Here is a 27,410-nt window from a genome sequence, read left to right as displayed (position 1 = left end):
GAGGTCTGACGGGTGTCGAACGACATGAGGGGAAGTAATTAATGACAGAATTTTCATTTTTGGGTGAACTAACCCTTTAATGCTGGTTCTGATAGAAAGGGCTCAGAATACACAGAGCATCTCAGTTTGTTGTGTATGGGGCGGCACAGCCGCTGACCAGTGCCCACGCTGACCCCTGACCTCCGCCCAAAGCACCAACAGTGGCACGTGAGCATCAGAACTGGACCCTGGAGCATTATCCTATTTAAATGCAAACAGTGACTTTTTTGGCCGGTCATTGTATACACACATGCACACACACACACATTTAAAAAATATATTTTGTAAAGACATCCATACATACAGTAAGCATTTCGTTATCATATTTAATAAACTAGCAAATATAAGCATATAATAAAAGGGCATATTTTTGGTAAAAATCAATTACAGTACAAAGTAGCATGTGGTTATTTATACACATTACATAATTTGTAATATAATGTATATATAAACAATAATTTTGTAAAGACATGTATACTGTACATAGCTGTTATAAAACTAATATGTCTGTCGTTCATATAAAAATAATTGAAAGCATTTAAGCAGAAGTTTCAAAGGTTTTGATAGCATATTTAGTCGTGTTCCCAAATATTTTTAAAGCAATGCAGAACATACTTCACGTACATTCCAACGTCAAATGTGTTAGGGAGAAAACACATGATTACCTGCATCTTAAGTGTGCAGTACGGGGCATTCTGCTGAGGAAGCATGCAAAAAATGCCATAAACTATATGTAATGTGCAGACGGGTGTATGTAAACACAAGACAAGCCCTTTGAACTGTAATGAGCACATGCGTGCTAAATACCTGCGGCTGGGTTAGTGAATGGAGGAAGAGTCGCGCCGAGATGTCAGTTATGACTGGCAAACAACAACTAAAAAGCAAGAAATGAAAGAAAATTAACTGAGACGTATGACTGTTTAATGTGTGATGGAAAAGAGGAACATTGCAAATAACAAGAGCATCAATAAAACTCGAGATTAAAGGCGAAAATACATCTCGAAAGCATGTGTGTGTGTGTGTGTGATTAAAGTCAGAGATGCTGTAATAATAAATAAACTGGAGATTTATTTTAATAAAATACATTGGATTTTATGGAAAGAATTTCTGCAGAGGCAAGCAGCAAAGAGAATTGAATTTGGGCAAATTGTACGTCATTAGATGTGGCTCACGACCACAATTTAGGCCGGTTTGGCTTAACTTTTATACCAATTGCAAACACAGGAAACCGTAAGTGCGGTTTCAAACAAACTGAACGCTAGCGACTTTGGTCCAACAGTGCCCTTCATAGTGTTCGGACACTTTCCAGAGCTCTAATAGATCAAAACATTCATATACATTAGCTCATCTTTCAGCGACACGTGCATTAACGAATTCAAAAACACACAAACCGATACATTCAAAGGTATATACAGTACATCAGAGGACAGACGAGAGTAGAAAACTATAATATAAGGCATCAGAAACGGGTGCGGGTGTATTTTGGAGGTAGATAGAAAAGCTTGAGAAGAACAGGGTTGTGTGTTGGTTTGGTGGAGGCGCAGAGACACAGGAAGGGGACAGATCACATTGCTTAACTTATGATTTGGCTTCAAAAGTAGGAGGATCCTGTGGAATAACTTGTCCCTCAAAATGAGCTTGGTTCAGACAAAAATCATGGAGTAAGACGGACACTGGCAGTCCTCGGTGAAGGACTCCCGAACCCACGACCCGGAGCATCCTGGGACTGAGGCAGCGGTCCAGAAGGTTCTAGTGGAGACACATTCATGTTAAACACAGCAGTTTTAGTGAGCGTGTCTTGAATTTTAACGATTCCGATTCTTATCGATTCCTAATTTCGATTCCAATAGGGTAAAAAACACATTTATTATTAGGCTAATATTGCAAAAGATTTCATTGTAGCTGAAAAACATGAACAAAAATCAACAGGCTTGCAACTTTTGCCTATGGTTTAAAAATACTAGGGGTGTAACGGTACACAAAACTCACGGTTCGGTACGTCTCTCGGTTTTAAAGTCACAGTTTTACAAAATTGCTTTTTATTTATTTTTATTAAACAGTGGTTTACCGGAAAAAAAAAGTGCCTTTCCTTAAATTAATTAAATTATAAAGTTTATTGAAGATATTGCTGTAAACTATATAGGGAGCCCTTGCACATTAATATAAAAGGTCAAAAAGCACAAACTATTAGCCTAAATTCAGTGGCTATTTATTTTTAGGTATAATAATCAACACTCAAATAACATAGTTTGCAAACATGTAAACTTCACGAGTAAAAGTGATCCAAAAAAAAAAAAACCCAACCTAATAACTTCTTGAGGCCTGCGTATTCACAACGAGTACAAATAGCGATGCAGATTAAGACGAGGTGATTTCCTAAGGCAGTTTTTGCAATAACTACTAAATCTAATTATAAAATAGTTTTTTTCTCCAATTCGTTGTTGAAATACAATCATTTATAGTCTCTGTCACTTTCATGACAGGTTTATTTAACATGCATGAAATAATCAAGACATCACTAACAGGTTAAGTCGAATATAATGAATATATAGGCTATTATAGAGCATATATTTAGTGAAAGAGTTGATTTTTCTAGTGAATAAAATTCTGTGGACACTGAATGACAGCCTGAGGTAAATGTGATGCTAACGTTAACATTACATGACATTGTTTAGTTTACAAGCAGTTAACTTATATTGACGTCTTTCCGCCGTTGAAACACTGATTGAGCGTTTACACCACATATATGGGTCAAAGACGAAACAGGGGTTTTCAAGCATCAAAAAAATAAATGTGTAATACAGCTTTAAATTTAGTTTTTTCCTGTACATTAGAATGTGTCCTGTTTAATAGCAAAAAATAATGACTATCACACATTTTTTACCATGATTTACAGAAGACACCCACTAAAATGTCATTCAGTGTAACAATATTTATCTATCAGAAAATCTTATTAGGCATATTTAAAACAGGAATCATTTGATGGCATATTAAAAGACTCTATTTAAGTATCAAAGTCCAGCCCACAAATACTAATTAATTGTAATTTTTAAATCTTTATACTTTGCCACTATCCTTCAAACCACTAGGTTTACCCATTTGCCAGCAATAAGTTTTTGTAAGGAAGTGAACATCATTTAAAATATAATACAATTTTGTATGATCACATTATTTGATATATTTTAATGATTACAGGTTAGAATAAGTATATTGTTTATTTTTTTACATAAATATATCTGTTACACTGAATGAAAAAAGCATTACCCTGAACGAAATTCTACTTCAGCTTATATTGCAGGCCATAAGCTGGCCATCTATATCAAAAAATGAGCTTGACCAGTAAAGTTAATCACAATTATTCACAACATCTACTTATTTTTTAAAAATTCTAACAATATAAATGTTCTTTTGGCATTTCACTGAATGACATGCGGTTTTGTAACTTAGGATACCACACCATGAAAAGGTGGAATTATCAAATATTTAAGAGCAATGAATTCACTTTTCTGCAGCACCACATGGTCTTCAGGGGGCTTTTTGATGATTTCACAGACTGTCGAATGACTATTTGTTTTTTATATGATTTCAAAATGGCTTCTTGATCCTGTTACACTGAAGGATCTCTTACAAACTGGATTTTCGGGACAAAAGTCCCCTGGTTATTTAAATACTTAAAAAAATAAGTAAGACATAGTCCTTTTAATATAACACAGCCAACCCATATTTGAAAATGCCAAGAAAACAAATATTATTTTTCAGTCACGCCACATTAAGGAGCGTCAAAACGGCATTTATTGTTTGAATTTCGTGATGAAATGGACTGAATACTTATGTTCGTGAGGGAACTCGGATTGAAGTGTGTTCAGCGCTTAAAACAAGCCGACTGTTAACTGTTGTAGATTGCACTCGGAAACCGTTCGGTACAGGCGTGCCCCGAACCGAAAGCCCCGTACCGATACGGTTCAGTACGAATACGTGTACCGTTACACCCCTAGTATGGATTCAGTATCGGTATTGAGGTATTTTAGTCTGGTATCGTATCGAGGTCATAATGTTGGTATCGTGACACTATTCTATATAAAAAGTATTTGATGATATTCTCTTTTTTTGTTATGTTGGTTTACAAATTTGTACATTTTTACTCTTTTAGTTTTACATTTTGTCAAGGGCTTTTTTTATATTACACTACTGAAGGCCAGCGTTGCAAGTTAAAGCAGCACTAGGTAACTTTTCAACATTTATAATATATTTTCAAGACTCTTGTGATGATACATCGACTTACAATAGGTTGAATGACACGTCTGCCATAGCCTGACGGGGTCTGTATCGTTTTTAATCGTACTTTTAAACTTCGGGTTTCGGGTAGTAACCCGAGAAAAAAAAGAACTACAAAATTCGACTGCTTTACGGCATATACGTCACTTCCACCACCACCACCCCTTCCTTAAATTCGGACGTGCGAGCCCAACTATCGTTTGTTTGCCGAATGTTATAGTCGTGGCCGAAGCAGCACAGAAAAATAAGAAAGCAAAGGTTTTGTCGGAGGAAAGCAAAAAGAGGAAACGAGAAAGTGATCGGATTAAAGGCAGGACGAGGATCAGCATTGGCCAGCGTTTGCTCGTTGGCGTGAGCTGAAGGAGGAGGGGCTTCATTCTTGCAAGTAAATACATAAGACGTACAAAATCATATTTTAGGATACCTAACATGTCTGTGATATTTGTTTATTTGTCTTGCCTCAAGCTATAATGCAAATCGATTTTTCAAATTTGCAGATTCATCTATGGTAGCTTGATATTATAATATTGACGATATATGGTTATTACCTACCACTCAATCATTGAATTGAAGTATCATAGATTCTGTAAAACGGGAACCAATAGACTAGGCTACTATAATGAAGCTGGCTTGTAAACGTGAGCATCGCGATCATTTGGCGTTTGAAAAAAAATAAAACACATGAAATTATATTCATATGACATGCTGAAACATATGCCACTGTACCTGGGATGAAGACATTTCACACGCGACGCAAGCAGAACACCTGCATGTGAACTAAACTCCTCCTGCAGTGTTCAGGGCTATCATGGTTGTCATGTCAACAAATGCACGTGCGATGCATCCACTTATGTAAGATGATAAGAGTTTACGACAGTAGTAGAGGACAATACTGTTTCCCAACTGTAGGGGGAGCCCAAGAGCAAAACCTACCTAGTGCTGCTTTAGAAAAACTTTTTTTTTTCCAAGTAAAATTGTTGAAAATGATTGTGCTAAATTAGTCGATAGATTAATCGATATAAAAATAGATGTAGTGGCAGCCCTAATTCAAACGCTCGCTTTATAATGTTCTCATTCGGACTTTTTGTGGACGCGCGAGTGGAACGCAGCAGTACAGTTTCTCTACAGTTATTGAGGTAAACATCCCTAAAGTACCGTTGGACACCGGTACTGGTTAAAATGGGTACCCAACCCTTCTGTGTATGCATACGTGTGCGTACCTGATGTTCTTCAGCCCGTCTCCTCGGCAGCGGTTATCGGTCGACATGGCGTCGCTCTGACACTCAACACACACATGCCGCTCGCGGACCAAACCAGCACTCCAGGGTCTCACCTTACAGGCGGCGCTCACCTGCTTCACACGCATCTGCACACAATAACTGCAGAGAGAGAGAGATTCAGACAAAATCACACACTGTGCAAACATAGGCCCAGGTTTACATTTACATTTAAAGCTACACTGTATAACTTTTTTAGTTTATTCTTAGCTAAAAACACTTAGTTCTTTAAAAAATATATGTGCTCATTAATGTATATTTACTTCTTTCAAGTAATAAAGTATTCTCGTAAGTTTATAATATGCCATTGAAAATACATACAGGTGAGGGGTTCGAATGCGGGTCGCCATGTTGCCCCTCCATCTTGAAAGTACATTAGCCAAAGAGGGACATACCTTTTCGCGTTTTAACACTCGATGGCACCGTGTCGAATGTGGACGAGGTCGAACTGGAAGCCATGTTAATCTTGGACTAAATCGGCCACCGTAAGAGTTAAAACGAAATCGGAATTGAGAGGAACAGAAACTAATATTCACTGGATGGTCATATACCTTTTCACCACTAGATGGGGGAAAATATCACACAGTGTAGCTTTAATGAAGTTCCAGCTTATGTGGGGAAGACGGTGTACGTGTGTTCGCTTAATTTCACTGCGGAATCGTTTGAAAACAAGGCACAGGTTGACACTGGATTTGCAGACATATTGAGATTGAAACACAATGCTGTTCCATCTATATTGGACCCGACAGGAATGGTGCAGCACAAGTAAAACATGTTTTTTTTATACATGATAGTATTGTATTGTTACAGATCGTTTGATATGTGTACGATTGTGTATTGATTATGTGTAGGCCTACTTGTCTATCCAGTCACACGAGAGACTTGTTGTAACGTTATGTGTGTGTCCACGCGAGTGAGAGTGTGTCCGCCTGAGTGTGTGTGTGTGTGTGTGTGTGTCTGCGCGAGTGTGTGTCCGCGTCCACGCGAGTGTGTGTGTGTGTGTGTGTGATTTAGAGTGTTTGATATTTTGTGAGTTCTCTTGAGCATTTCCCCTAAACGATTCCTGGGACAGACGGTAGCTGAAGCTCATTAAATATGCAAATCTTATCCAATCCTAGCCGTGGGCGTTTACTTCCAAGTGTTCAGTTCGGCACGCCCATCAAATCTGAGTGTTTTTCAGAGAGCCTCAAAACCAAGGCAGAAAATAGCCTATTACTTATTCATTATGATGTTTTTGAATGTAAAAACCACATAAATGCCATAAGTTGACTTCAGACAACAGCATAAAAAAATAAAAAAAGCCAGTTCATGACCCGTTTAAAAGGCTGAACAATCCCCCGAGTGTTGTCAATGCCTTCTGCCATTTCTTCTCATTCATAAAACAGCGTTGGGCGCTGCGCCAGACTGACGCTGACTGGACAGTTTACATTTTACGTCAGTACATTTTATCGTGGTTTATCGTGAAACCGGTAATCGTTCCATCCCTATACTAAACAGGGCAAATTAGCGTGAGAACGCAAACCCATAAAAGTCCCGATGGGAGTGGACAGTTCAGTGCGACACGCGAATGAATGCAGCGGATCATTCCCATAATGACCAACACAATCCACCCATTAGTGTCTGGTATAAGACATGCTGTTTTGAGGCAGTAAATAATGGCGCAAACACCAGTAAATCACCGTGCGTGATTCGTCTTAAATACTCTCCTCCCATAAATACTGCGTCTGAAAGGGAAACTCCTACAAATGCATATGCAATAACCCTGTCCAGCGCTAATTTTGTCTTTAGTAAATCCTGACAGTAGTTTTTTAACCCTTATTCACCCCTCAAGTAGGGTTTATGTTTGTGATCCTTGGGGTCAGATAGACCCAAAACATTTACAGAGCGATTGCATAAGGAAATATACATTTTTTACATGGAAAACTATATATCATTTTTTTTTATTTACTTCTCAACTTTACATTTATGCTGTGTTTTAGTAGATATTTGGTAGTTTTTTTACTGCACAATTACTAGGCCATAAATTGGCTCATTAAAAATATTTTTTTATGACAAAATCACTTAAATGATGATCTTAATTAAATCTCATTGCTCTTTGTGTTAGGGATAGAATACTGCCATCTGCAGGTTAGAAAGCGCAATGACCACATATATCCAGCAGAGGTCCATAGGGACTTCATTTTCACTTCATTTTTTCTGGATGCTTCAAATTCTCATAACTTTATGATATATATTTTGTGAATATATGTTTGTGTGTGTGAACATGCATGTTGCATTTGTGCTCTAGTATTAGTTGATTGTAGTGTAATTTTTGATTGTATTTGCCAATTTCTATAAAAATGCTCTCTGTTGCAGTCACACACATGTGTGTGTGTGTTTGTGCGCGCATGTGTGTGTGTGTGTGTGTGTGTGTGTATGAGATAGAAAGTTCATTCCACTTTGTGTTTATGCTCTAGGACCAGACCTTGATTTAAATGTAGATATTTTCAGATTTATATTGGATTTTGCTTTATTTTTGTGACAAACAAAGTGAAAAATAAAATAATTTTTCCATTCATTTTCAATGTGGGGTCAATCTGACCCAGAGGACCTCAAATGGTCAAAAAAAATGTACACACCTTTAGAACAAACACATTTTTTGTGCATGTTTAGATGGATTATTTAGAAAAAGTCACAGAGTCTCATACCCCTGAGATGAAGGGAACACTTTTTAAAAATGAAGGAAAAGTCCAGTGGGGTCAGCTGGACCCCAAGGGGTGATTAAGGGTTAAAAGAGGGTTCGCCCTGGAGCAAACTGTTAGTAAATCTGGCCCTAAATTTAAACAATTATTCACTGGAAAACCTGCCACACTCATGATATGAGCAAAGATGCACATTGCATATGAAAGAGAAGATTTTATATTGGACTACTTTCATGATATATATTCTTGACAGCTCTTTCTCTCAGGGTTCATGTGCTCTTTGAAATCCTGGAAATAACAGGGACATCTAAAACTGGAATTATTAAAAATCATGGAAAATGTCTATAGTGGATGTACATAGATATGCTTGGCTGTAAAATACTGCACACACACACACACTTTACATAACTCTAATGTATCTAATAATCATTAAGAACTGGAGAAGCCATGGAAATTCACTGTAAATCCTGTACTATACACCGTCCACTAACTGTTAAAGATTGTGTTTTTAATTCTCCTAGGACTCTTTTTGGAAGTGTCTACACATAATAATTCCTGTGTGTGTGTGTGTGTGTGTGCATGTCCTGTGTAAGGTTAAAGGTCGGCCTTCCTACATGGGATTTAATTAGTTTGATGTGTCGCCTGTGTGGCGCTCTTTCCTCCTCCATGGTCTGCGTGTCTTCTTTCTCGCGCTCTCTCTCTCTCTCTCACTCACGCACACACACACATACACACACACACACACACACACCCATCATGCTGAAACTGTACACCTGTGATTAATGAAAGGGTGTGCTCTGGGACTTCCTGTGTGTGCTGCTCAGAAAGAACCTGGGATAGTCGTTTAATCTCAGTGCATTTGAACCTGCACCTGCTATTTAATTCCTGCTATCCTATTTAACTCCTCATTATCTGCACACTGATCACACACCGCGTTCATTCTCTTAAATGTCACACACACACACACACACACACACTAATCTGATTTCCTGGCCTCAGACAGTTGTTACTAAAGGATATAAAGTGACTCAAAGATGGGCTCATAAAATCGTTTAAATTAAGTTGTGGATTGGATTTAGGATGATGTACTCAGAAAATATAATTTTTTTTGGCTTTTCGCGTGAATATGTTAGACTTAAAGGAGGATCTAAAGCCATTTCATGCATTCTGACTGATTCACACAGTTCAGACAGAGGGTCTTGTTCTGATTGGCTGTTGAGATGTGGGCGTGACACTCAGATGAACGTGACCGTCTTTTCACTGAAGTCATTGTTTAAATAACATGCACTTAGTAAATTAAAAGGCTGAATTTAAATGTTATGCGACTTCAAGGATTACACATTGACCCATTTATACAGACACAAATATCTTGATACCTTGTTCTACATTTAGTTATCCAATTACACCGATCAGGCATAACATTATGGCCTAATATTGTGTTGGTCCCACTTTTTCCCACTGCCAAAACAGCCCTGACCCGTCGAGGCATGGACTGCTCTAGACCCCTGAAGGTGTGCTGTGGTATCTGGCACCAAGATGTTAGCAGCAGATTCTTTAAGTCCTGTAAGTTGTGAGGTGTGGCCTCCGTGGATCGGACTTGTTTGTTCAGCTCATCCCACAGATGCTCGATTGGATTGAGATCTGGGGAATTTGGAGGCCGAGTCAACGCCGCAAACTCGCTCAAATCCTTACGCTTGCCCATTTTTCCTGCTTCTAACACATCAACTCTGAGGACAAAATGTTCACTTGCTGCCTAATATATCCCACCCACTAACAGGAGATGAAGAGATTATCAGTGTTATTCACTTCACCTCAATGTTAAGCCTGATCGGTGTGTATCTTGGATAGTCAAAACACAGATATCCACCACATATCAGGACTGAAACTATGGCTAACGCTCATTTCAATAATCCAAACAAACATTCACCTTGTTCTAGATCTGAGGGTCATTGTAAGTCTAGACGACTCTGTTGACGCTCAAACTCTCAGCGCAACCTTCGGCTATAGGAATGTGTTTGAATGATCTGTTCTTTATTTCAAAACATCGCTCTCACCTCTTCTTCTCCTCCTTCATAAGCATGTGCGGCCGTCTCCAAGGGTCCTTAAAGTTCCGCTTGAACGAGTCAGGCAGGATTTTGGCCACCTCTAGAGAGGAGGAAGAGATCAAGATAATGAAAGAGAACAAATTAAACTCCTCCAGAGACGAGCACAAAACACACACACACACACACACAGGGGCATGCTATACTTCTCAAACAATACTGTTGTTCAATGCCGTTTTTATGAGATTGAAAGACGCATTTATGGGATATTTATGATTTGTCAAAAATGCAACACTATTAACATGAACTGCAAAGATACTAAAAGCTGAATAAAATGGTGGGTTTGGGGACAAATATTTGCCAACTTTTGTCTGTGGTCAATCGTCTTACTATGAGACCTCAGCTGAAATAACAATAATGCAGCACATCTGCGCTCAAAGGCACAGCCGTAGTAAAATGCATCTCTTCATGAAATGGCTGATATCATGCAACACTGATGTGGGAATTCTCATGCACTGACATTGACTCACATTCTATAAACAAACTCACATTTTTCATTCCCTCGTTATCTCCGGATCACACACTGGATTCAAAACCTAGCCTACATAGCATTTTAAGGGATTATATGCATGCAACCAATGCAAAGTTAGGTGGTGTAACTCTGCTTTTATATTTAAATATATTCAATATATATTAATATCAGTTCACCACTATAGAAGTTTAGCCAACTATGATGACATCCAGCTCTCAGAACCCCTGAAATGTGAAAAGGGTTCAGTGCAGTTAGGATGTTGTCTTAGAAGGGAGCTGCCTTTGTAGTAGGGGTGTTGAAATTAATCGTTGCATCCTGATGTGGACGATTCTGCATCCATGCAGTAATAGACCATAATCGATTATCGCCTACTGACGTTTATCTGATGTCATGCGTCGCATACGCGCTTCTCACGCTAGCATAACATGGCGGAGGGAGATGAAACACTAAAGTGAGTAAAAACAAAACGCACCGACTATTTTACCATTTACAGCGTGTGAGTGTGTGCGTGTGTCTGTGTGCATGCAAGCGTGTGTGTGTGAGCAAGCATGTCTGTGTACAAGCTTGCAAGCGTGTGTTTGTGAGCGAGTGTGTTTATCCGTGCGTGTGCTTGCGGGTGAGTGTGTGTGCTTGCGAGCGAGCGAGTGTGTCTGTGTATGAGTGTGTGCGCTTGTGAGCGAGTGTGTCTATGTGCGGGTGTGCTTGCGAGTGAGTGTGTGTGCTTGTGAGTGTGTGTGCTTGTGAGTGAGTGTGTGTGCTTGTGAGCGAGTGTGTCTGTGTGTATGAGTGTGTGCTTGCGACGAGTGTGTCTATGTGCGGGTGTGCTTGCGAGTGAGTGTGTGTGCTTGTGAGCGAGTGTGTGTGCTTGTGAGCGAGCGTGTCTGTGTGTATGAGTGTGTGCTTGCGACGAGTGTGTCTATGTGCGCGTGTGCTTGTGAGTGTGTGTGCTTGTGAGCGAGTGTGTCTGTGTATGAGTGTGTGCGCTTGTGAGCGACTGTGTCTATGTGCGCGTGTGCTTGTGAGTGAGTGTGTGTGCTTGTGAGTGTGTGTGCTTGTGAGCGAGCGTGTCTGTGTGTATGAGTGTGTGCTTGCGACGAGTGTGTCTATGTGCGGGTGTGCTTGTGAGTGAGTGTGTGTTTGTGAGCGAGTGTGTCTATGTGCGGGTGTGCTTGTGAGTGAGTGTGTGTTTGTGAGCGAGTGTGTCTATGTGCGCGTGTGCTTGTGAGTGAGTGTGTGTGCTTGTGAGCGAGTGTGTCTGTGTGTATGAGTGTGTGCTTGCGACGAGTGTGTCTATGGGCCCTATCTTGCACCCAGCGCAATTGACTTTGTACACCGACGCATGTGTCATTCCTATTTTGCACCCGCGCAAAGCGCGCTTTTCCCTCCACAGAAGCACGTCGCTAAACTAGTGAATGAACTTGCGCTACCTGGGCGGTTCAGCGCAAAAAAGGAGGCGTGTTCCGGCGCAAACAATCCCTGGTGCTATTTTGCTGTTCCATTAAACAATTGCGCCACTGACCAGAAAAAACCTAGTCTAAAGTCAGTGGCGCGTTGTTCATTATGCTATTTTAAGGGCGCATGCTTGACCATAGCGTGCACAACGCGCACACACTTTGCTCATGTAATCTACACAGATGCAACAGTTATTTTTGCAAATCATAAATTGTTACACTAAAAAATATTAACACATGAGATGACGGAAATCATTGTGGTGTGCCACGAAGATGTGAAAAAATAGGCATAAATCTAGCTTACAAATTATTCAGGCTAATTGTAGTCTAATAATTAAGGAGACCTGTTTGCCCAATAGTGGCAACTTCTGGCAAGACATAAATGTATATAAGGACATCTAACAAATTGGTTTGTCCGTCAAGAACCAGGAAAAAAAATGGGTGAGGGTGGACGCAGCGATGTCCTCTGCTGGCGTCAGGTCCTGAGTAGAGGCAGATCCACCTCCCGTTACACGGCGTGCCCGATTGATGCTGGCAAGCTTGGACTTTCCCCGTCTTCTGATGTCATTGTAGCGCTTGCGGCACTGGTGCGACGTCCTGGGGATTCCAGCTGATGAAACAATTGTGGCTATTTCCTCCCACGCCTGTTTAACCGACGCTATTTTGGGTGGGTTTCTCCCATCCCCATACAACACAACTTCTCTGTCTTTCACTGCTCTTACAAGCACATCAGTCTCCTCGGCTGTGAACCGCTCCTGGCGTGCGCCTGGTAAATACGCCATAATAATAGCAATCCATTATGGAACTTGCGCACCTGCTTTTAAAGGGAATGTTGGATGACGCTCGGATTGGTTTATTCACGTTACGCCCAAACCACACCTATGAATAATGAAGCTACTTCAGACCAACCCATTTTAGATTTGCGCCGGGCGCAAGAGCCATTTATCCCGCCGGGAAAATAGCAACAGCGCCGAGACCCGCCCACAAAGTTACTTGCGGTTCGCGCTTTGACACTTGCGTTTCAGATCGTTAAAATAGGGCCCTTTGTGCGCGTGTGCTTGTGAGTGAGTGTGTGTGTGTGCTTTCGAGCCAGTGTGTTTATGTGCGGGTGTGCTTGCGACGAGTGTGTCTATGTGCGCCTGTGCTTGTGAGTGAGTGTGTGTGTGTGCTTTCGAGCCAGTGTGTTTATGTGCGGGTGTGCTTGGGAGCGAGTGTGTCTATGTGCGCGTGTGCTTGTACTTGTGAGAACTTGCGAGTGTGTGTGTATCTGTGCGTGTGCGTGCAAGCGTGTGCTTGTGAGCGAGTGTGTGTGCATGAGTGTGTGCTTGCAAGCGAGTGTGTGTCTATCTGTACGTGTGCATGTGAGCGAGTGTGTCTGTGTGTATGAGTGTGTGTTTGCGAGTGAGTGTGTCTGTGTGTGTGCTTGTGAGTGAGTGTGTGTCTATCTGTACGTGTGCATGTGAGCGAGTGTGTCTGTGTGTATGAGTGTGTGCTTGCGAGCGAGTGTGTCTGTGTGTGTGCTTGCAAGCGAGTGTGTGTCTATCTGTACGTGTGCGTGTGTGCTTGCGAGCGAGTGTGTCTGTGTGTTTGAGTGTGTGCTTGTGAGCGAGTGTGTCTGTGTTTGAGTGTGTGCTTGTGAGCGAGTGTGTCTGTGTATGAGTGTGTGCTTGCGACGAGTGTGTCTGTGTGTTTGAGTGTGTGCTTGCGAGCGAGTGTGTCTGTGTGTTTGAGTGTGTGCTTGCGAGCGAGTGTGTCTGTGTGTTTGAGTGTGTGCTTGCGACGAGTGTGTCTGTGTGTTTGAGTGTGTGCTTGCGAGCGAGTGTGTCTGTGTGTTTGAGTGTGTGCTTGTGAGCGAGTGTGTCTGTGTGTTTGAGTGTGTGCTTGCGACGAGTGTGTCTGTGTGTTTGAGTGTGTGCTTGCAAGCGAGTGTGTCTGTGTGTTTGAGTGTGTGCTTGCGACGAGTGTGTCTGTGTGTTTGAGTGTGTGCTTGCGAGCGAGTGTGTCTGTGTGTTTGAGTGTGTGCTTGTGAGCGAGTGTCTGTGTGTTTGAGTGTGTGCTTGCGACGAGTGTGTCTGTGTGTTTGAGTGTGTGCTTGCAAGCGAGTGTGTCTGTGTGTTTGAGTGTGTGCTTGCGACGAGTGTGTCTGTGTGTTTGAGTGTGTGCTTGCGAGCGAGTGTGTCTGTGTGTTTGAGTGTGTGCTTGCGACGAGTGTGTCTGTGTGTTTGAGTGTGTGCTTTTGAGCGAGTGTGTCTGTGTGTTTGAGTGTGTGCTTGCGACGAGTGTGTCTGTGTGTTTGAGTGTGTGCTTGCAAGCGAGTGTGTCTGTGTGTTTGAGTGTGTGCTTGCGACGAGTGTGTCTGTGTGTTTGAGTGTGTGCTTGTGAGCGAGTGTGTCTGTGTGTTTGAGTGTGTGCTTGCGAGCGTGTCTGTGTGTTTGAGTGTGTGCTTGTGAGCGAGTGTGTCTGTGTGTTTGAGTGTGTGCTTGTGAGCGAGTCTGTGTGTTTGAGTGTGTGCTTGCAAGCGAGTGTGTCTGTGTGTTTGAGTGTGTGCTTGTGAGCGAGTGTGTCTGTGTATGAGTGTGTGCTTGCGAGCGAGTGTGTCTGTGTGTTTGAGTGTGTGCTTGCAAGCGAGTGTGTCTGTGTGTTTGAGTGTGTGCTTGTGAGCGAGTGTGTCTGTGTGTTTGAGTGTGTGCTTGCGAGCGAGTGTGTCTGTGTGTTTGAGTGTGTGCTTGTGAGCGAGTGTGTCTGTGTGTTTGAGTGTGTGCTTGCGAGCGAGTGTGTCTGTGTGTTTGAGTGTGTGCTTGCGAGCGAGTGTGTCTGTGTGTTTGAGTGTGTGCTTGCAAGCGAGTGTGTCTGTGTGTTTGAGTGTGTGCTTGTGAGCGAGTGTGTCTGTGTGTTTGAGTGTGTGCTTGCAAGCGAGTGTGTCTGTGTGTTTGAGTGTGTGCTTGCGAGTGAGTGTGTCTGTGTGTTTGAGTGTGTGCTTGTGAGCGAGTGTGTCTGTGTGTTTGAGTGTGTGCTTGCGAGCGAGTGTGTCTGTGTGTTTGAGTGTGTGCTTGCGAGCGAGTGTGTCTGTGTGTTTGCTTGCGAGCGAGTGTGTCTGTGTGTTTGAGTGTGTGCTTGTGAGCGAGTGTGTCTGTGTGTTTGAGTGTGTGCTTGCAAGCGAGTGTGTCTGTGTGTTTGAGTGTGTGCTTGCGAGCGAGTGTGTCTGTGTGTTTGAGTGTGTGCTTGCGAGCGAGTGTGTCTGTGTGTTTGAGTGTGCGCTTGCGAGCGAGTGTGTCTGTGTGTTTGCTTGCGAGCAAGTGTGTCTGTGTGTTTGAGTGTGTGCTTGCAAGCGAGTGTGTCTGTGTGTTTGAGTGTGTGCTTGCGAGCGAGTGTGTCTGTGTGTTTGAGTGTGTGCTTGTGAGCGAGTGTGTCTGTGTGTTTGAGTGTGTGCTTGGGAGCGAGTGTGTCTGTGTGTTTGAGTGTGTGCTTGCGAGCGAGTGTGTCTGTGTGTTTGCTTGCGAGCGAGTGTGTCTGTGTGTTTGAGTGTGTGCTTGTGAGCGAGTGTGTCTGTGTGTTTGAGTGTGTGCTTGCGAGCGAGTGTGTCTGTGTGTTTGAGTGTGTGCTTGTGAGCGAGTGTGTCTGTGTGTTTGAGTGTGTGCTTGCGACGAGTGTGTCTGTGTGTTTGAGTGTGTGCTTGCAAGCGAGTGTGTCTGTGTGTTTGAGTGTGTGCTTGCGACGAGTGTGTCTGTGTGTTTGAGTGTGTGCTTGCGAGCGAGTGTGTCTGTGTGTTTGAGTGTGTGCTTGCGAGCGAGTGTGTCTGTGTGTTTGAGTGTGTGCTTGCGAGCGAGTGTGTCTGTGTGTTTGAGTGTGTGCTTGTGAGCGAGTGTGTCTGTGTGTTTGAGTGTGTGCTTGCGAGCGAGTGTGTCTGTGTGTTTGAGTGTGTGCTTGCAAGCGAGTGTGTCTGTGTGTTTGAGTGTGCTTGCGACGAGTGTGTCTGTGTGTTTGAGTGTGTGCTTGCGAGCGAGTGTGTCTGTGTGTTTGAGTGTGTGCTTGCGACGAGTGTGTCTGTGTGTTTGAGTGTGTGCTTGTGAGCGAGTGTGTCTGTGTGTTTGAGTGTGTGCTTGCGACGAGTGTGTCTGTGTGTTTGAGTGTGTGCTTGCAAGCGAGTGTGTCTGTGTGTTTGAGTGTGTGCTTGCGACGAGTGTGTCTGTGTGTTTGAGTGTGTGCTTGTGAGCGAGTGTGTCTGTGTTTGAGTGTGTGCTTGCGAGCGTGTCTGTGTGTTTGAGTGTGTGCTTGCGAGCGTGTCTGTGTGTTTGAGTGTGTGCTTGCAAGCGAGTGTGTCTGTGTGTTTGAGTGTGTGCTTGTGAGCGAGTGTGTCTGTGTATGAGTGTGTGCTTGCGAGCGAGTGTGTCTGTGTGTTTGAGTGTGTGCTTGCAAGCGAGTGTGTCTGTGTGTTTGAGTGTGTGCTTGTGAGCGAGTGTGTCTGTGTGTTTGAGTGTGTGCTTGCGAGCGAGTGTGTCTGTGTGTTTGAGTGTGTGCTTGTGAGCGAGTGTGTCTGTGTGTTTGAGTGTGTGCTTGCGAGCGAGTGTGTCTGTGTGTTTGAGTGTGTGCTTGCGAGCGAGTGTGTCTGTGTGTTTGAGTGTGTGCTTGCAAGCGAGTGTGTCTGTGTGTTTGAGTGTGTGCTTGTGAGCGAGTGTGTCTGTGTGTTTGAGTGTGTGCTTGCAAGCGAGTGTGTCTGTGTGTTTGAGTGTGTGCTTGCGAGCGAGTGTGTCTGTGTGTCTGTGTGTTTGCTTGCGAGCGAGTGTGTCTGTGTGTTTGAGTGTGTGCTTGTGAGCGAGTGTGTCTGTGTGTTTGAGTGTGTGCTTGCGAGCGAGTGTGTCTGTGTGTTTGAGTGTGTGCTTGTGAGCGAGTGTGTCTGTGTGTTTGAGTGTGTGCTTGCGACGAGTGTGTCTGTGTGTTTGAGTGTGTGCTTGCAAGCGAGTGTGTCTGTGTGTTTGAGTGTGTGCTTGCGACGAGTGTGTCTGTGTGTTTGAGTGTGTGCTTGCGAGCGAGTGTGTCTGTGTGTTTGAGTGTGTGCTTGCGAGCGAGTGTGTCTGTGTGTTTGAGTGTGTGCTTGCGAGCGAGTGTGTCTGTGTGTTTGAGTGTGTGCTTGTGAGCGAGTGTGTCTGTGTGTTTGAGTGTGTGCTTGCGAGCGAGTGTGTCTGTGTGTTTGAGTGTGTGCTTGCAAGCGAGTGTGTCTGTGTGTTTGAGTGTGCTTGCGACGAGTGTGTCTGTGTGTTTGAGTGTGTGCTTGCGAGCGAGTGTGTCTGTGTGTTTGAGTGTGTGCTTGCGACGAGTGTGTCTGTGTGTTTGAGTGTGTGCTTGTGAGCGAGTGTGTCTGTGTGTTTGAGTGTGTGCTTGCGACGAGTGTGTCTGTGTGTTTGAGTGTGTGCTTGCAAGCGAGTGTGTCTGTGTGTTTGAGTGTGTGCTTGCGACGAGTGTGTCTGTGTGTTTGAGTGTGTGCTTGTGAGCGAGTGTGTCTGTGTTTGAGTGTGTGCTTGCGAGCGTGTCTGTGTGTTTGAGTGTGTGCTTGCGAGCGTGTCTGTGTGTTTGAGTGTGTGCTTGCAAGCGAGTGTGTCTGTGTGTTTGAGTGTGTGCTTGTGAGCGAGTGTGTCTGTGTATGAGTGTGTGCTTGCGAGCGAGTGTGTCTGTGTGTTTGAGTGTGTGCTTGCAAGCGAGTGTGTCTGTGTGTTTGAGTGTGTGCTTGTGAGCGAGTGTGTCTGTGTGTTTGAGTGTGTGCTTGCGAGCGAGTGTGTCTGTGTGTTTGAGTGTGTGCTTGTGAGCGAGTGTGTCTGTGTGTTTGAGTGTGTGCTTGCGAGCGAGTGTGTCTGTGTGTTTGAGTGTGTGCTTGCGAGCGAGTGTGTCTGTGTGTTTGAGTGTGTGCTTGCAAGCGAGTGTGTCTGTGTGTTTGAGTGTGTGCTTGTGAGCGAGTGTGTCTGTGTGTTTGAGTGTGTGCTTGCAAGCGAGTGTGTCTGTGTGTTTGAGTGTGTGCTTGCGAGCGAGTGTGTCTGTGTGTTTGAGTGTGTGCTTGTGAGCGAGTGTGTCTGTGTGTTTGAGTGTGTGCTTGCGAGCGAGTGTGTCTGTGTGTTTGAGTGTGTGCTTGCGAGCGAGTGTGTCTGTGTGTTTGCTTGCGAGCGAGTGTGTCTGTGTGTTTGAGTGTGTGCTTGTGAGCGAGTGTGTCTGTGTGTTTGAGTGTGTGCTTGCAAGCGAGTGTGTCTGTGTGTTTGAGTGTGTGCTTGCGAGCGAGTGTGTCTGTGTGTTTGAGTGTGTGCTTGCAAGCGAGTGTGTCTGTGTGTTTGAGTGTGTGCTTGTGAGCGAGTGTGTCTGTGTGTTTGAGTGTGTGCTTGGGAGCGAGTGTGTCTGTGTGTTTGAGTGTGTGCTTGCGAGCGAGTGTGTCTGTGTGTTTGCTTGCGAGCGAGTGTGTCTGTGTGTTTGAGTGTGTGCTTGTGAGCGAGTGTGTCTGTGTGTTTGAGTGTGTGCTTGCAAGCGAGTGTGTCTGTGTGTTTGAGTGTGTGCTTGTGAGCGAGTGTGTCTGTGTGTTTGAGTGTGTGCTTGCGAGCGAGTGTGTCTGTGTGTTTGAGTGTGTGCTTGGGAGCGAGTGTGTCTGTGTGTTTGAGTGTGTGCTTGGGAGCGAGTGTGTCTGTGTGTTTGAGTGTGTGCTTGCGAGCGAGTGTGTCTGTGTGTTTGCTTGCGAGCGAGTGTGTCTGTGTGTTTGAGTGTGTGCTTGTGAGCGAGTGTGTCTGTGTGTTTGAGTGTGTGCTTGCAAGCGAGTGTGTCTGTGTGTTTGAGTGTGTGCTTGTGAGCGAGTGTGTCTGTGTGTTTGAGTGTGTGCTTGTGAGCGAGTGTGTCTGTGTGTTTGAGTGTGTGCTTGCGAGCGAGTGTGTCTGTGTGTTTGCTTGCGAGCGAGTGTGTCTGTGTGTCTGTGTGTTTGCTTGCGAGCGAGTGTGTCTGTGTGTTTGAGTGTGTGCTTGCAAGCGAGTGTGTCTGTGTGTTTGAGTGTGTGCTTGTGAGCGAGTGTGTCTGTGTGTTTGAGTGTGTGCTTGGGAGCGAGTGTGTCTGTGTGTTTGAGTGTGTGCTTGCGAGCGAGTGTGTCTGTGTGTTTGCTTGCGAGCGAGTGTGTCTGTGTGTTTGAGTGTGTGCTTGTGAGCGAGTGTGTCTGTGTGTTTGAGTGTGTGCTTGCGAGCGAGTGTGTCTGTGTGTTTGAGTGTGTGCTTGCAAGCGAGTGTGTCTGTGTGTTTGAGTGTGTGCTTGCGAGCGAGTGTGTCTGTGTGTTTGAGTGTGTGCTTGCAAGCAAGTGTGTCTGTGTGTTTGAGTGTGTGCTTGTGAGCGAGTGTGTCTGTGTGTTTGAGTGTGTGCTTGTGAGCGAGTGTGTCTTTGTGTTTGAGTGTGTGCTTGCGAGCGACTGTGTCTGTGTTTGAGTGTGTGCTTGTGAGCGAGTGTGTCTGTGTATTAGTGTGTGCTTGTGAGCGAGTGTGTCTGTGTGTTTGAGTGTGTGCTTGGGAGCGAGTGTGTCTGTGTATTAGTGTGTGCTTATGAGCGAGTGTGTCTGTGTGCGCGTGTGCTTGTGAGTGAGTGTGTTTGTGCTTGCGTGCGAGTGTGTCTGTGTGTTTGAGTGTGTGCTTGTGAGCGAGTGTGTCTGTGTGTTTGAGTGTGTGCTTGTGAGCGAGTGTGTCTGTGTGTTTGAGTGTGTGCTTGTGAGCGAGTGTGTCTGTGTATTAGTGTGTGCTTGTGAGCGAGTGTGTCTGTGTGCGCGTGTGCTTGTGAGTGAGTGTGTTTGTGCTTGCGAGCGAGTGTGTCTGTGTGTTTGAGTGTGTGCTTGTGAGCGAGTGTGTCTGTGTATTAGTGTGTGCTTGTGAGCGAGTGTGTCTGTGTGCGCGTGTGCTTGTGAGTGAGTGTGTTTGTGCTTGTGAGCGAGTGTGTCTGTGTGTTTGAGTGTGTGCTTGTGAGCGAGTGTGTCTGTGTGTTTGAGTGTGTGCTTGTGAGCGAGTGTGTCTGTGTATTAGGGTGTGCTTGTGAGCGAGTGTGTCTGTGTGTTTGAGTGTGTGCTTGTGAGCGAGTGTGTCTGTGTATTAGTGTGTGCTTGTGAGCGAGTGTGTCTGTGTGTTTGAGTGTGTGCTTGGGAGCGAGTGTGTCTGTGTATTAGTGTGTGCTTGTGAGCGAGTGTGTCTGAGTGCGCGTGTGCTTGTGAGTGAGTGTGTTTGTGCTTGCGAGCGAGTGTGTCTGTGTGTTTGAGTGTGTGCTTGTGAGCGAGTGTGTCTGTGTGTTTGAGTGTGTGCTTGTGAGCGAGTGTGTCTGTGTGTTTGAGTGTGTGCTTGCGACGAGTGTGTCTGTGTGTTTGAGTGTGTGCTTGTGAGCGAGTGTGTCTGTGTATTAGTGTGTGCTTGTGAGCGAGTGTGTCTGTGTGTTTGAGTGTGTGCTTGCGAGCGAGTGTGTCTGTGTGTTTGAGTGTGTGCTTGTGAGCGAGTGTGTCTGTGTGTTTGAGTGTGTGCTTGCGAGCGAGTGTGTCTGTGTGTTTGAGTGTGTGCTTGCAAGCGAGTGTGTCTGTGTGTTTGAGTGTGTGCTTGTGAGCGAGTGTGTCTGTGTGTTTGAGTGTGTGCTTGCAAGCGAGTGTGTCTGTGTGTTTGAGTGTGTGCTTGCGAGCGAGTGTGTCTGTGTGTTTGAGTGTGTGCTTGTGAGCGAGTGTGTCTGTGTGTTTGAGTGTGTGCTTGCGAGCGAGTGTGTCTGTGTGTTTGAGTGTGTGCTTGCGAGCGAGTGTGTCTGTGTGTTTGCTTGCGAGCGAGTGTGTCTGTGTGTTTGAGTGTGTGCTTGTGAGCGAGTGTGTCTGTGTGTTTGAGTGTGTGCTTGCAAGCGAGTGTGTCTGTGTGTTTGAGTGTGTGCTTGCGAGCGAGTGTGTCTGTGTGTTTGAGTGTGTGCTTGCGAGCGAGTGTGTCTGTGTGTTTGCTTGCGAGCGAGTGTGTCTGTGTGTTTGAGTGTGTGCTTGTGAGCGAGTGTGTCTGTGTGTTTGAGTGTGTGCTTGCGAGCGAGTGTGTCTGTGTGTTTGAGTGTGTGCTTGTGAGCGAGTGTGTCTGTGTGTTTGAGTGTGTGCTTGCGACGAGTGTGTCTGTGTGTTTGAGTGTGTGCTTGCAAGCGAGTGTGTCTGTGTGTTTGAGTGTGTGCTTGCGACGAGTGTGTCTGTGTGTTTGAGTGTGTGCTTGCGAGCGAGTGTGTCTGTGTGTTTGAGTGTGTGCTTGCGAGCGAGTGTGTCTGTGTGTTTGAGTGTGTGCTTGCGAGCGAGTGTGTCTGTGTGTTTGAGTGTGTGCTTGCGAGCGAGTGTGTCTGTGTGTTTGCTTGCGAGCGAGTGTGTCTGTGTGTTTGAGTGTGTGCTTGCAAGCGAGTGTGTCTGTGTGTTTGAGTGTGTGCTTGCGAGCGAGTGTGTCTGTGTGTTTGAGTGTGTGCTTGTGAGCGAGTGTGTCTGTGTGTTTGAGTGTGTGCTTGGGAGCGAGTGTGTCTGTGTGTTTGAGTGTGTGCTTGCGAGCGAGTGTGTCTGTGTGTTTGAGTGTGTGCTTGTGAGCGAGTGTGTCTGTGTGTTTGAGTGTGTGCTTGCGACGAGTGTGTCTGTGTGTTTGAGTGTGTGCTTGCAAGCGAGTGTGTCTGTGTGTTTGAGTGTGTGCTTGCGAGCGAGTGTGTCTGTGTGTTTGAGTGTGTGCTTGCAAGCGAGTGTGTCTGTGTGTTTGAGTGTGTGCTTGCGACGAGTGTGTCTGTGTGTTTGAGTGTGTGCTTGCGAGCGAGTGTGTCTGTGTGTTTGAGTGTGTGCTTGCGACGAGTGTGTCTGTGTGTTTGAGTGTGTGCTTGTGAGCGAGTGTGTCTGTGTGTTTGAGTCTGTGCTTGCGACGAGTGTGTCTGTGTGTTTGAGTGTGTGCTTGCAAGCGAGTGTGTCTGTGTGTTTGAGTGTGTGCTTGCGACGAGTGTGTCTGTGTGTTTGAGTGTGTGCTTGTGAGCGAGTGTGTCTGTGTGTTTGAGTGTGTGCTTGCGAGCGTGTCTGTGTGTTTGAGTGTGTGCTTGCGAGCGTGTCTGTGTGTTTGAGTGTGTGCTTGCAAGCGAGTGTGTCTGTGTGTTTGAGTGTGTGCTTGTGAGCGAGTGTGTCTGTGTATGAGTGTGTGCTTGCGAGCGAGTGTGTCTGTGTGTTTGAGTGTGTGCTTGCAAGCGAGTGTGTCTGTGTGTTTGAGTGTGTGCTTGTGAGCGAGTGTGTCTGTGTGTTTGAGTGTGTGCTTGCGAGCGAGTGTGTCTGTGTGTTTGAGTGTGTGCTTGTGAGCGAGTGTGTCTGTGTGTTTGAGTGTGTGCTTGCGAGCGAGTGTGTCTGTGTGTTTGAGTGTGTGCTTGCGAGCGAGTGTGTCTGTGTGTTTGAGTGTGTGCTTGCAAGCGAGTGTCTGTGTGTTTGAGTGTGTGCTTGTGAGCGAGTGTGTCTGTGTGTTTGAGTGTGTGCTTGCAAGCGAGTGTGTCTGTGTGTTTGAGTGTGTGCTTGCGAGCGAGTGTGTCTGTGTGTTTGAGTGTGTGCTTGTGAGCGAGTGTGTCTGTGTGTTTGAGTGTGTTTTTGCGAGCGAGTGTGTCTGTGTGTTTGAGTGTGTGCTTGCGAGCGAGTGTGTCTGTGTGTGTGTTTGCTTGCGAGCGAGTGTGTCTGTGTGTTTGAGTGTGTGCTTGTGAGCGAGTGTGTCTGTGTGTTTGAGTGTGTGCTTGCAAGCGAGTGTGTCTGTGTGTTTGAGTGTGTGCTTGCGAGCGAGTGTGTCTGTGTGTTTGAGTGTGTGCTTGTGAGCGAGTGTGTCTGTGTGTTTGAGTGTGTGCTTGCGAGCGAGTGTGTCTGTGTGTTTGAGTGTGTGCTTGCAAGCGAGTGTGTCTGTGTGTTTGAGTGTGTGCTTGCGAGCGAGTGTGTCTGTGTGTTTGAGTGTGTGCTTGTGAGCGAGTGTGTCTGTGTGTTTGAGTGTGTGCTTGGGAGCGAGTGTGTCTGTGTGTTTGAGTGTGTGCTTGCGAGCGAGTGTGTCTGTGTGTTTGCTTGCGAGCGAGTGTGTCTGTGTGTTTGAGTGTGTGCTTGTGAGCGAGTGTGTCTGTGTGTTTGAGTGTGTGCTTGCAAGCGAGTGTGTCTGTGTGTTTGAGTGTGTGCTTGCGAGCGAGTGTGTCTGTGTGTTTGAGTGTGTGCTTGCAAGCAAGTGTGTCTGTGTGTTTGAGTGTGTGCTTGTGAGCGAGTGTGTCTGTGTGTTTGAGTGTGTGCTTGCGAGCGAGTGTGTCTGTGTTTGAGTGTGTGCTTGTGAGCGAGTGTGTCTGTGTTTGAGTGTGTGCTTGGGAGCGAGTGTGTCTGTGTATTAGTGTGTGCTTGTGAGCGAGTGTGTCTGTGTGCGCGTGTGCTTGTGAGTGAGTGTGTTTGTGCTTGCGAGCGAGTGTGTCTGTGTGTTTGAGTGTGTGCTTGTGAGCGAGTGTGTCTGTGTGTTTGAGTGTGTGCTTGTGAGCGAGTGTGTCTGTGTGTTTGAGTGTGTGCTTGTGAGCGAGTGTGTCTGTGTGCGCGTGTGCTTGTGAGTGAGTGTGTTTGTGCTTGCGAGCGAGTGTGTCTGTGTGTTTGAGTGTGTGCTTGTGAGCGAGTGTGTCTGTGTATTAGTGTGTGCTTGTGAGCGAGTGTGTCTGTGTGCGCGTGTGCTTGTGCTTGTGAGTGAGTGTGTTTGTGCTTGTGAGCGAGTGTGTCTGTGTGTTTGAGTGTGTGCTTGTGAGCGAGTGTGTCTGTGTGTTTGAGTGTGTGCTTGTGAGCGAGTGTGTCTGTGTATTAGTGTGTGCTTGTGAGCGAGTGTGTCTGTGTGTTTGAGTGTGTGCTTGTGAGCGAGTGTGTCTGTGTATTAGTGTGTGCTTGTGAGCGAGTGTGTCTGTGTGTTTGAGTGTGTGCTTGGGAGCGAGTGTGTCTGTGTATTAGTGTGTGCTTGTGAGCGAGTGTGTCTGTGTGCGCGTGTGCTTGTGAGTGAGTGTGTTTGTGCTTGCGAGCGAGTGTGTCTGTGTGTTTGAGTGTGTGCTTGTGAGCGAGTGTGTCTGTGTGTTTGAGTGTGTGCTTGTGAGCGAGTGTGTCTGTGTGTTTGAGTGTGTGCTTGCGACGAGTGTGTCTGTGTGTTTGAGTGTGTGCTTGTGAGCGAGTGTGTCTGTGTATTAGTGTGTGCTTGTGAGCGAGTGTGTCTGTGTGTTTGAGTGTGTGCTTGCGAGCGAGTGTGTCTGTGTGTTTGAGTGTGTGCTTGTGAGCGAGTGTGTCTGTGTGTTTGAGTGTGTGCTTGCGAGCGAGTGTGTCTGTGTGTTTGAGTGTGTGCTTGCAAGCGAGTGTGTCTGTGTGTTTGAGTGTGTGCTTGTGAGCGAGTGTGTCTGTGTGTTTGAGTGTGTGCTTGCAAGCGAGTGTGTCTGTGTGTTTGAGTGTGTGCTTGCGAGCGAGTGTGTCTGTGTGTTTGAGTGTGTGCTTGTGAGCGAGTGTGTCTGTGTGTTTGAGTGTGTGCTTGCGAGCGAGTGTGTCTGTGTGTTTGAGTGTGTGCTTGCGAGCGAGTGTGTCTGTGTGTTTGCTTGCGAGCGAGTGTGTCTGTGTGTTTGAGTGTGTGCTTGTGAGCGAGTGTGTCTGTGTGTTTGAGTGTGTGCTTGCAAGCGAGTGTGTCTGTGTGTTTGAGTGTGTGCTTGCGAGCGAGTGTGTCTGTGTGTTTGAGTGTGTGCTTGCGAGCGAGTGTGTCTGTGTGTTTGCTTGCGAGCGAGTGTGTCTGTGTGTTTGAGTGTGTGCTTGTGAGCGAGTGTGTCTGTGTGTTTGAGTGTGTGCTTGCGAGCGAGTGTGTCTGTGTGTTTGAGTGTGTGCTTGTGAGCGAGTGTGTCTGTGTGTTTGAGTGTGTGCTTGCGACGAGTGTGTCTGTGTGTTTGAGTGTGTGCTTGCGAGCGAGTGTGTCTGTGTGTTTGAGTGTGTGCTTGCGAGCGAGTGTGTCTGTGTGTTTGAGTGTGTGCTTGCGAGCGAGTGTGTCTGTGTGTTTGAGTGTGTGCTTGCGAGCGAGTGTGTCTGTGTGTTTGAGTGTGTGCTTGCGAGCGAGTGTGTCTGTGTGTTTGCTTGCGAGCGAGTGTGTCTGTGTGTTTGAGTGTGTGCTTGTGAGCGAGTGTGTCTGTGTGTTTGAGTGTGTGCTTGCGACGAGTGTGTCTGTGTGTTTGAGTGTGTGCTTGCGAGCGAGTGTGTCTGTGTGTTTGAGTGTGTGCTTGCAAGCGAGTGTGTCTGTGTGTTTGAGTGTGTGCTTGCGAGCGAGTGTGTCTGTGTGTTTGAGTGTGTGCTTGTGAGCGAGTGTGTCTGTGTGTTTGAGTGTGTGCTTGGGAGCGAGTGTGTCTGTGTGTTTGCTTGCGAGCGAGTGTGTCTGTGTGTTTGAGTGTGTGCTTGTGAGCGAGTGTGTCTGTGTGTTTGAGTGTGTGCTTGCGAGCGAGTGTGTCTGTGTGTTTGAGTGTGTGCTTGTGAGCGAGTGTGTCTGTGTGTTTGAGTGTGTGCTTGCGACGAGTGTGTCTGTGTGTTTGAGTGTGTGCTTGCAAGCGAGTGTGTCTGTGTGTTTGAGTGTGTGCTTGCGACGAGTGTGTCTGTGTGTTTGAGTGTGTGCTTGCGAGCGAGTGTGTCTGTGTGTTTGAGTGTGTGCTTGCAAGCGAGTGTGTCTGTGTGTTTGAGTGTGTGCTTGCGACGAGTGTGTCTGTGTGTTTGAGTGTGTGCTTGCGAGCGAGTGTGTCTGTGTGTTTGAGTGTGTGCTTGCGACGAGTGTGTCTGTGTGTTTGAGTGTGTGCTTGTGAGCGAGTGTGTCTGTGTGTTTGAGTGTGTGCTTGCGACGAGTGTGTCTGTGTGTTTGAGTGTGTGCTTGCAAGCGAGTGTGTCTGTGTGTTTGAGTGTGTGCTTGCGACGAGTGTGTCTGTGTGTTTGAGTGTGTGCTTGTGAGCGAGTGTGTCTGTGTGTTTGAGTGTGTGCTTGCGAGCGTGTCTGTGTGTTTGAGTGTGTGCTTGCGAGCGTGTCTGTGTGTTTGAGTGTGTGCTTGCAAGCGAGTGTGTCTGTGTGTTTGAGTGTGTGCTTGTGAGCGAGTGTGTCTGTGTATGAGTGTGTGCTTGCGAGCGAGTGTGTCTGTGTGTTTGAGTGTGTGCTTGCAAGCGAGTGTGTCTGTGTGTTTGAGTGTGTGCTTGTGAGCGAGTGTGTCTGTGTGTTTGAGTGTGTGCTTGCGAGCGAGTGTGTCTGTGTGTTTGAGTGTGTGCTTGCGAGCGAGTGTGTCTGTGTGTTTGAGTGTGTGCTTGCGAGCGAGTGTGTCTGTGTGTTTGAGTGTGTGCTTGCAAGCGAGTGTGTCTGTGTGTTTGAGTGTGTGCTTGTGAGCGAGTGTGTCTGTGTGTTTGAGTGTGTGCTTGCAAGCGAGTGTGTCTGTGTGTTTGAGTGTGTGCTTGCGAGCGAGTGTGTCTGTGTGTTTGAGTGTGTGCTTGTGAGCGAGTGTGTCTGTGTGTTTGAGTGTGTGCTTGTGAGCGAGTGTGTCTGTGTGTTTGAGTGTGTGCTTGCGAGCGAGTGTGTCTGTGTGTTTGAGTGTGTGCTTGCGAGCGAGTGTGTCTGTGTGTGTGTTTGCTTGCGAGCGAGTGTGTCTGTGTGTTTGAGTGTGTGCTTGTGAGCGAGTGTGTCTGTGTGTTTGAGTGTGTGCTTGCAAGCGAGTGTGTCTGTGTGTTTGAGTGTGTGCTTGCGAGCGAGTGTGTCTGTGTGTTTGAGTGTGTGCTTGCGAGCGAGTGTGTCTGTGTGTTTGAGTGTGTGCTTGCGAGCGAGTGTGTCTGTGTGTTTGAGTGTGTGCTTGCAAGCGAGTGTGTCTGTGTGTTTGAGTGTGTGCTTGCGAGCGAGTGTGTCTGTGTGTTTGAGTGTGTGCTTGTGAGCGAGTGTGTCTGTGTGTTTGAGTGTGTGCTTGCGACGAGTGTGTCTGTGTGTTTGAGTGTGTGCTTGTGAGCGAGTGTGTCTGTGTATTAGTGTGTGCTTGTGAGCGAGTGTGTCTGTGTGTTTGAGTGTGTGCTTGCGAGCGAGTGTGTCTGTGTGTTTGAGTGTGTGCTTGTGAGCGAGTGTGTCTGTGTGTTTGAGTGTG

General features: G+C 45.9%; 1 protein-coding gene across 1 annotated transcript in view; it reads right to left on the bottom strand.

Annotated features, from left to right (window-relative positions):
* Positions 1-302: 302 nt before the first annotated feature.
* LOC307132843 (somatomedin-B and thrombospondin type-1 domain-containing protein) overlaps positions 303-27,410 on the bottom strand; it is a gene marked incomplete at its 5' end in the record, with an annotated part of 50,401 nt that continues 23,293 nt past the window's right edge. The window contains 3 exons of the mRNA XM_079827419.1: positions 303-1,788; positions 5,535-5,693; positions 10,327-10,417. Of these exons, the coding sequence (XP_079683545.1) occupies positions 1,683-1,788; positions 5,535-5,693; positions 10,327-10,417 (356 nt within the window). The 3' untranslated portion in view covers positions 303-1,682. The remainder of the gene's footprint in view (positions 1,789-5,534; positions 5,694-10,326; positions 10,418-27,410) is intronic.

This window comes from Gobio gobio, assembly GCF_949357685.1.
Source record: "Gobio gobio genome assembly, chromosome: 10".
NCBI classification, from domain to species: domain Eukaryota; kingdom Metazoa; phylum Chordata; class Actinopteri; order Cypriniformes; family Gobionidae; genus Gobio; species Gobio gobio.
This window is presented reverse-complemented; position numbering and strand designations above follow the sequence as displayed.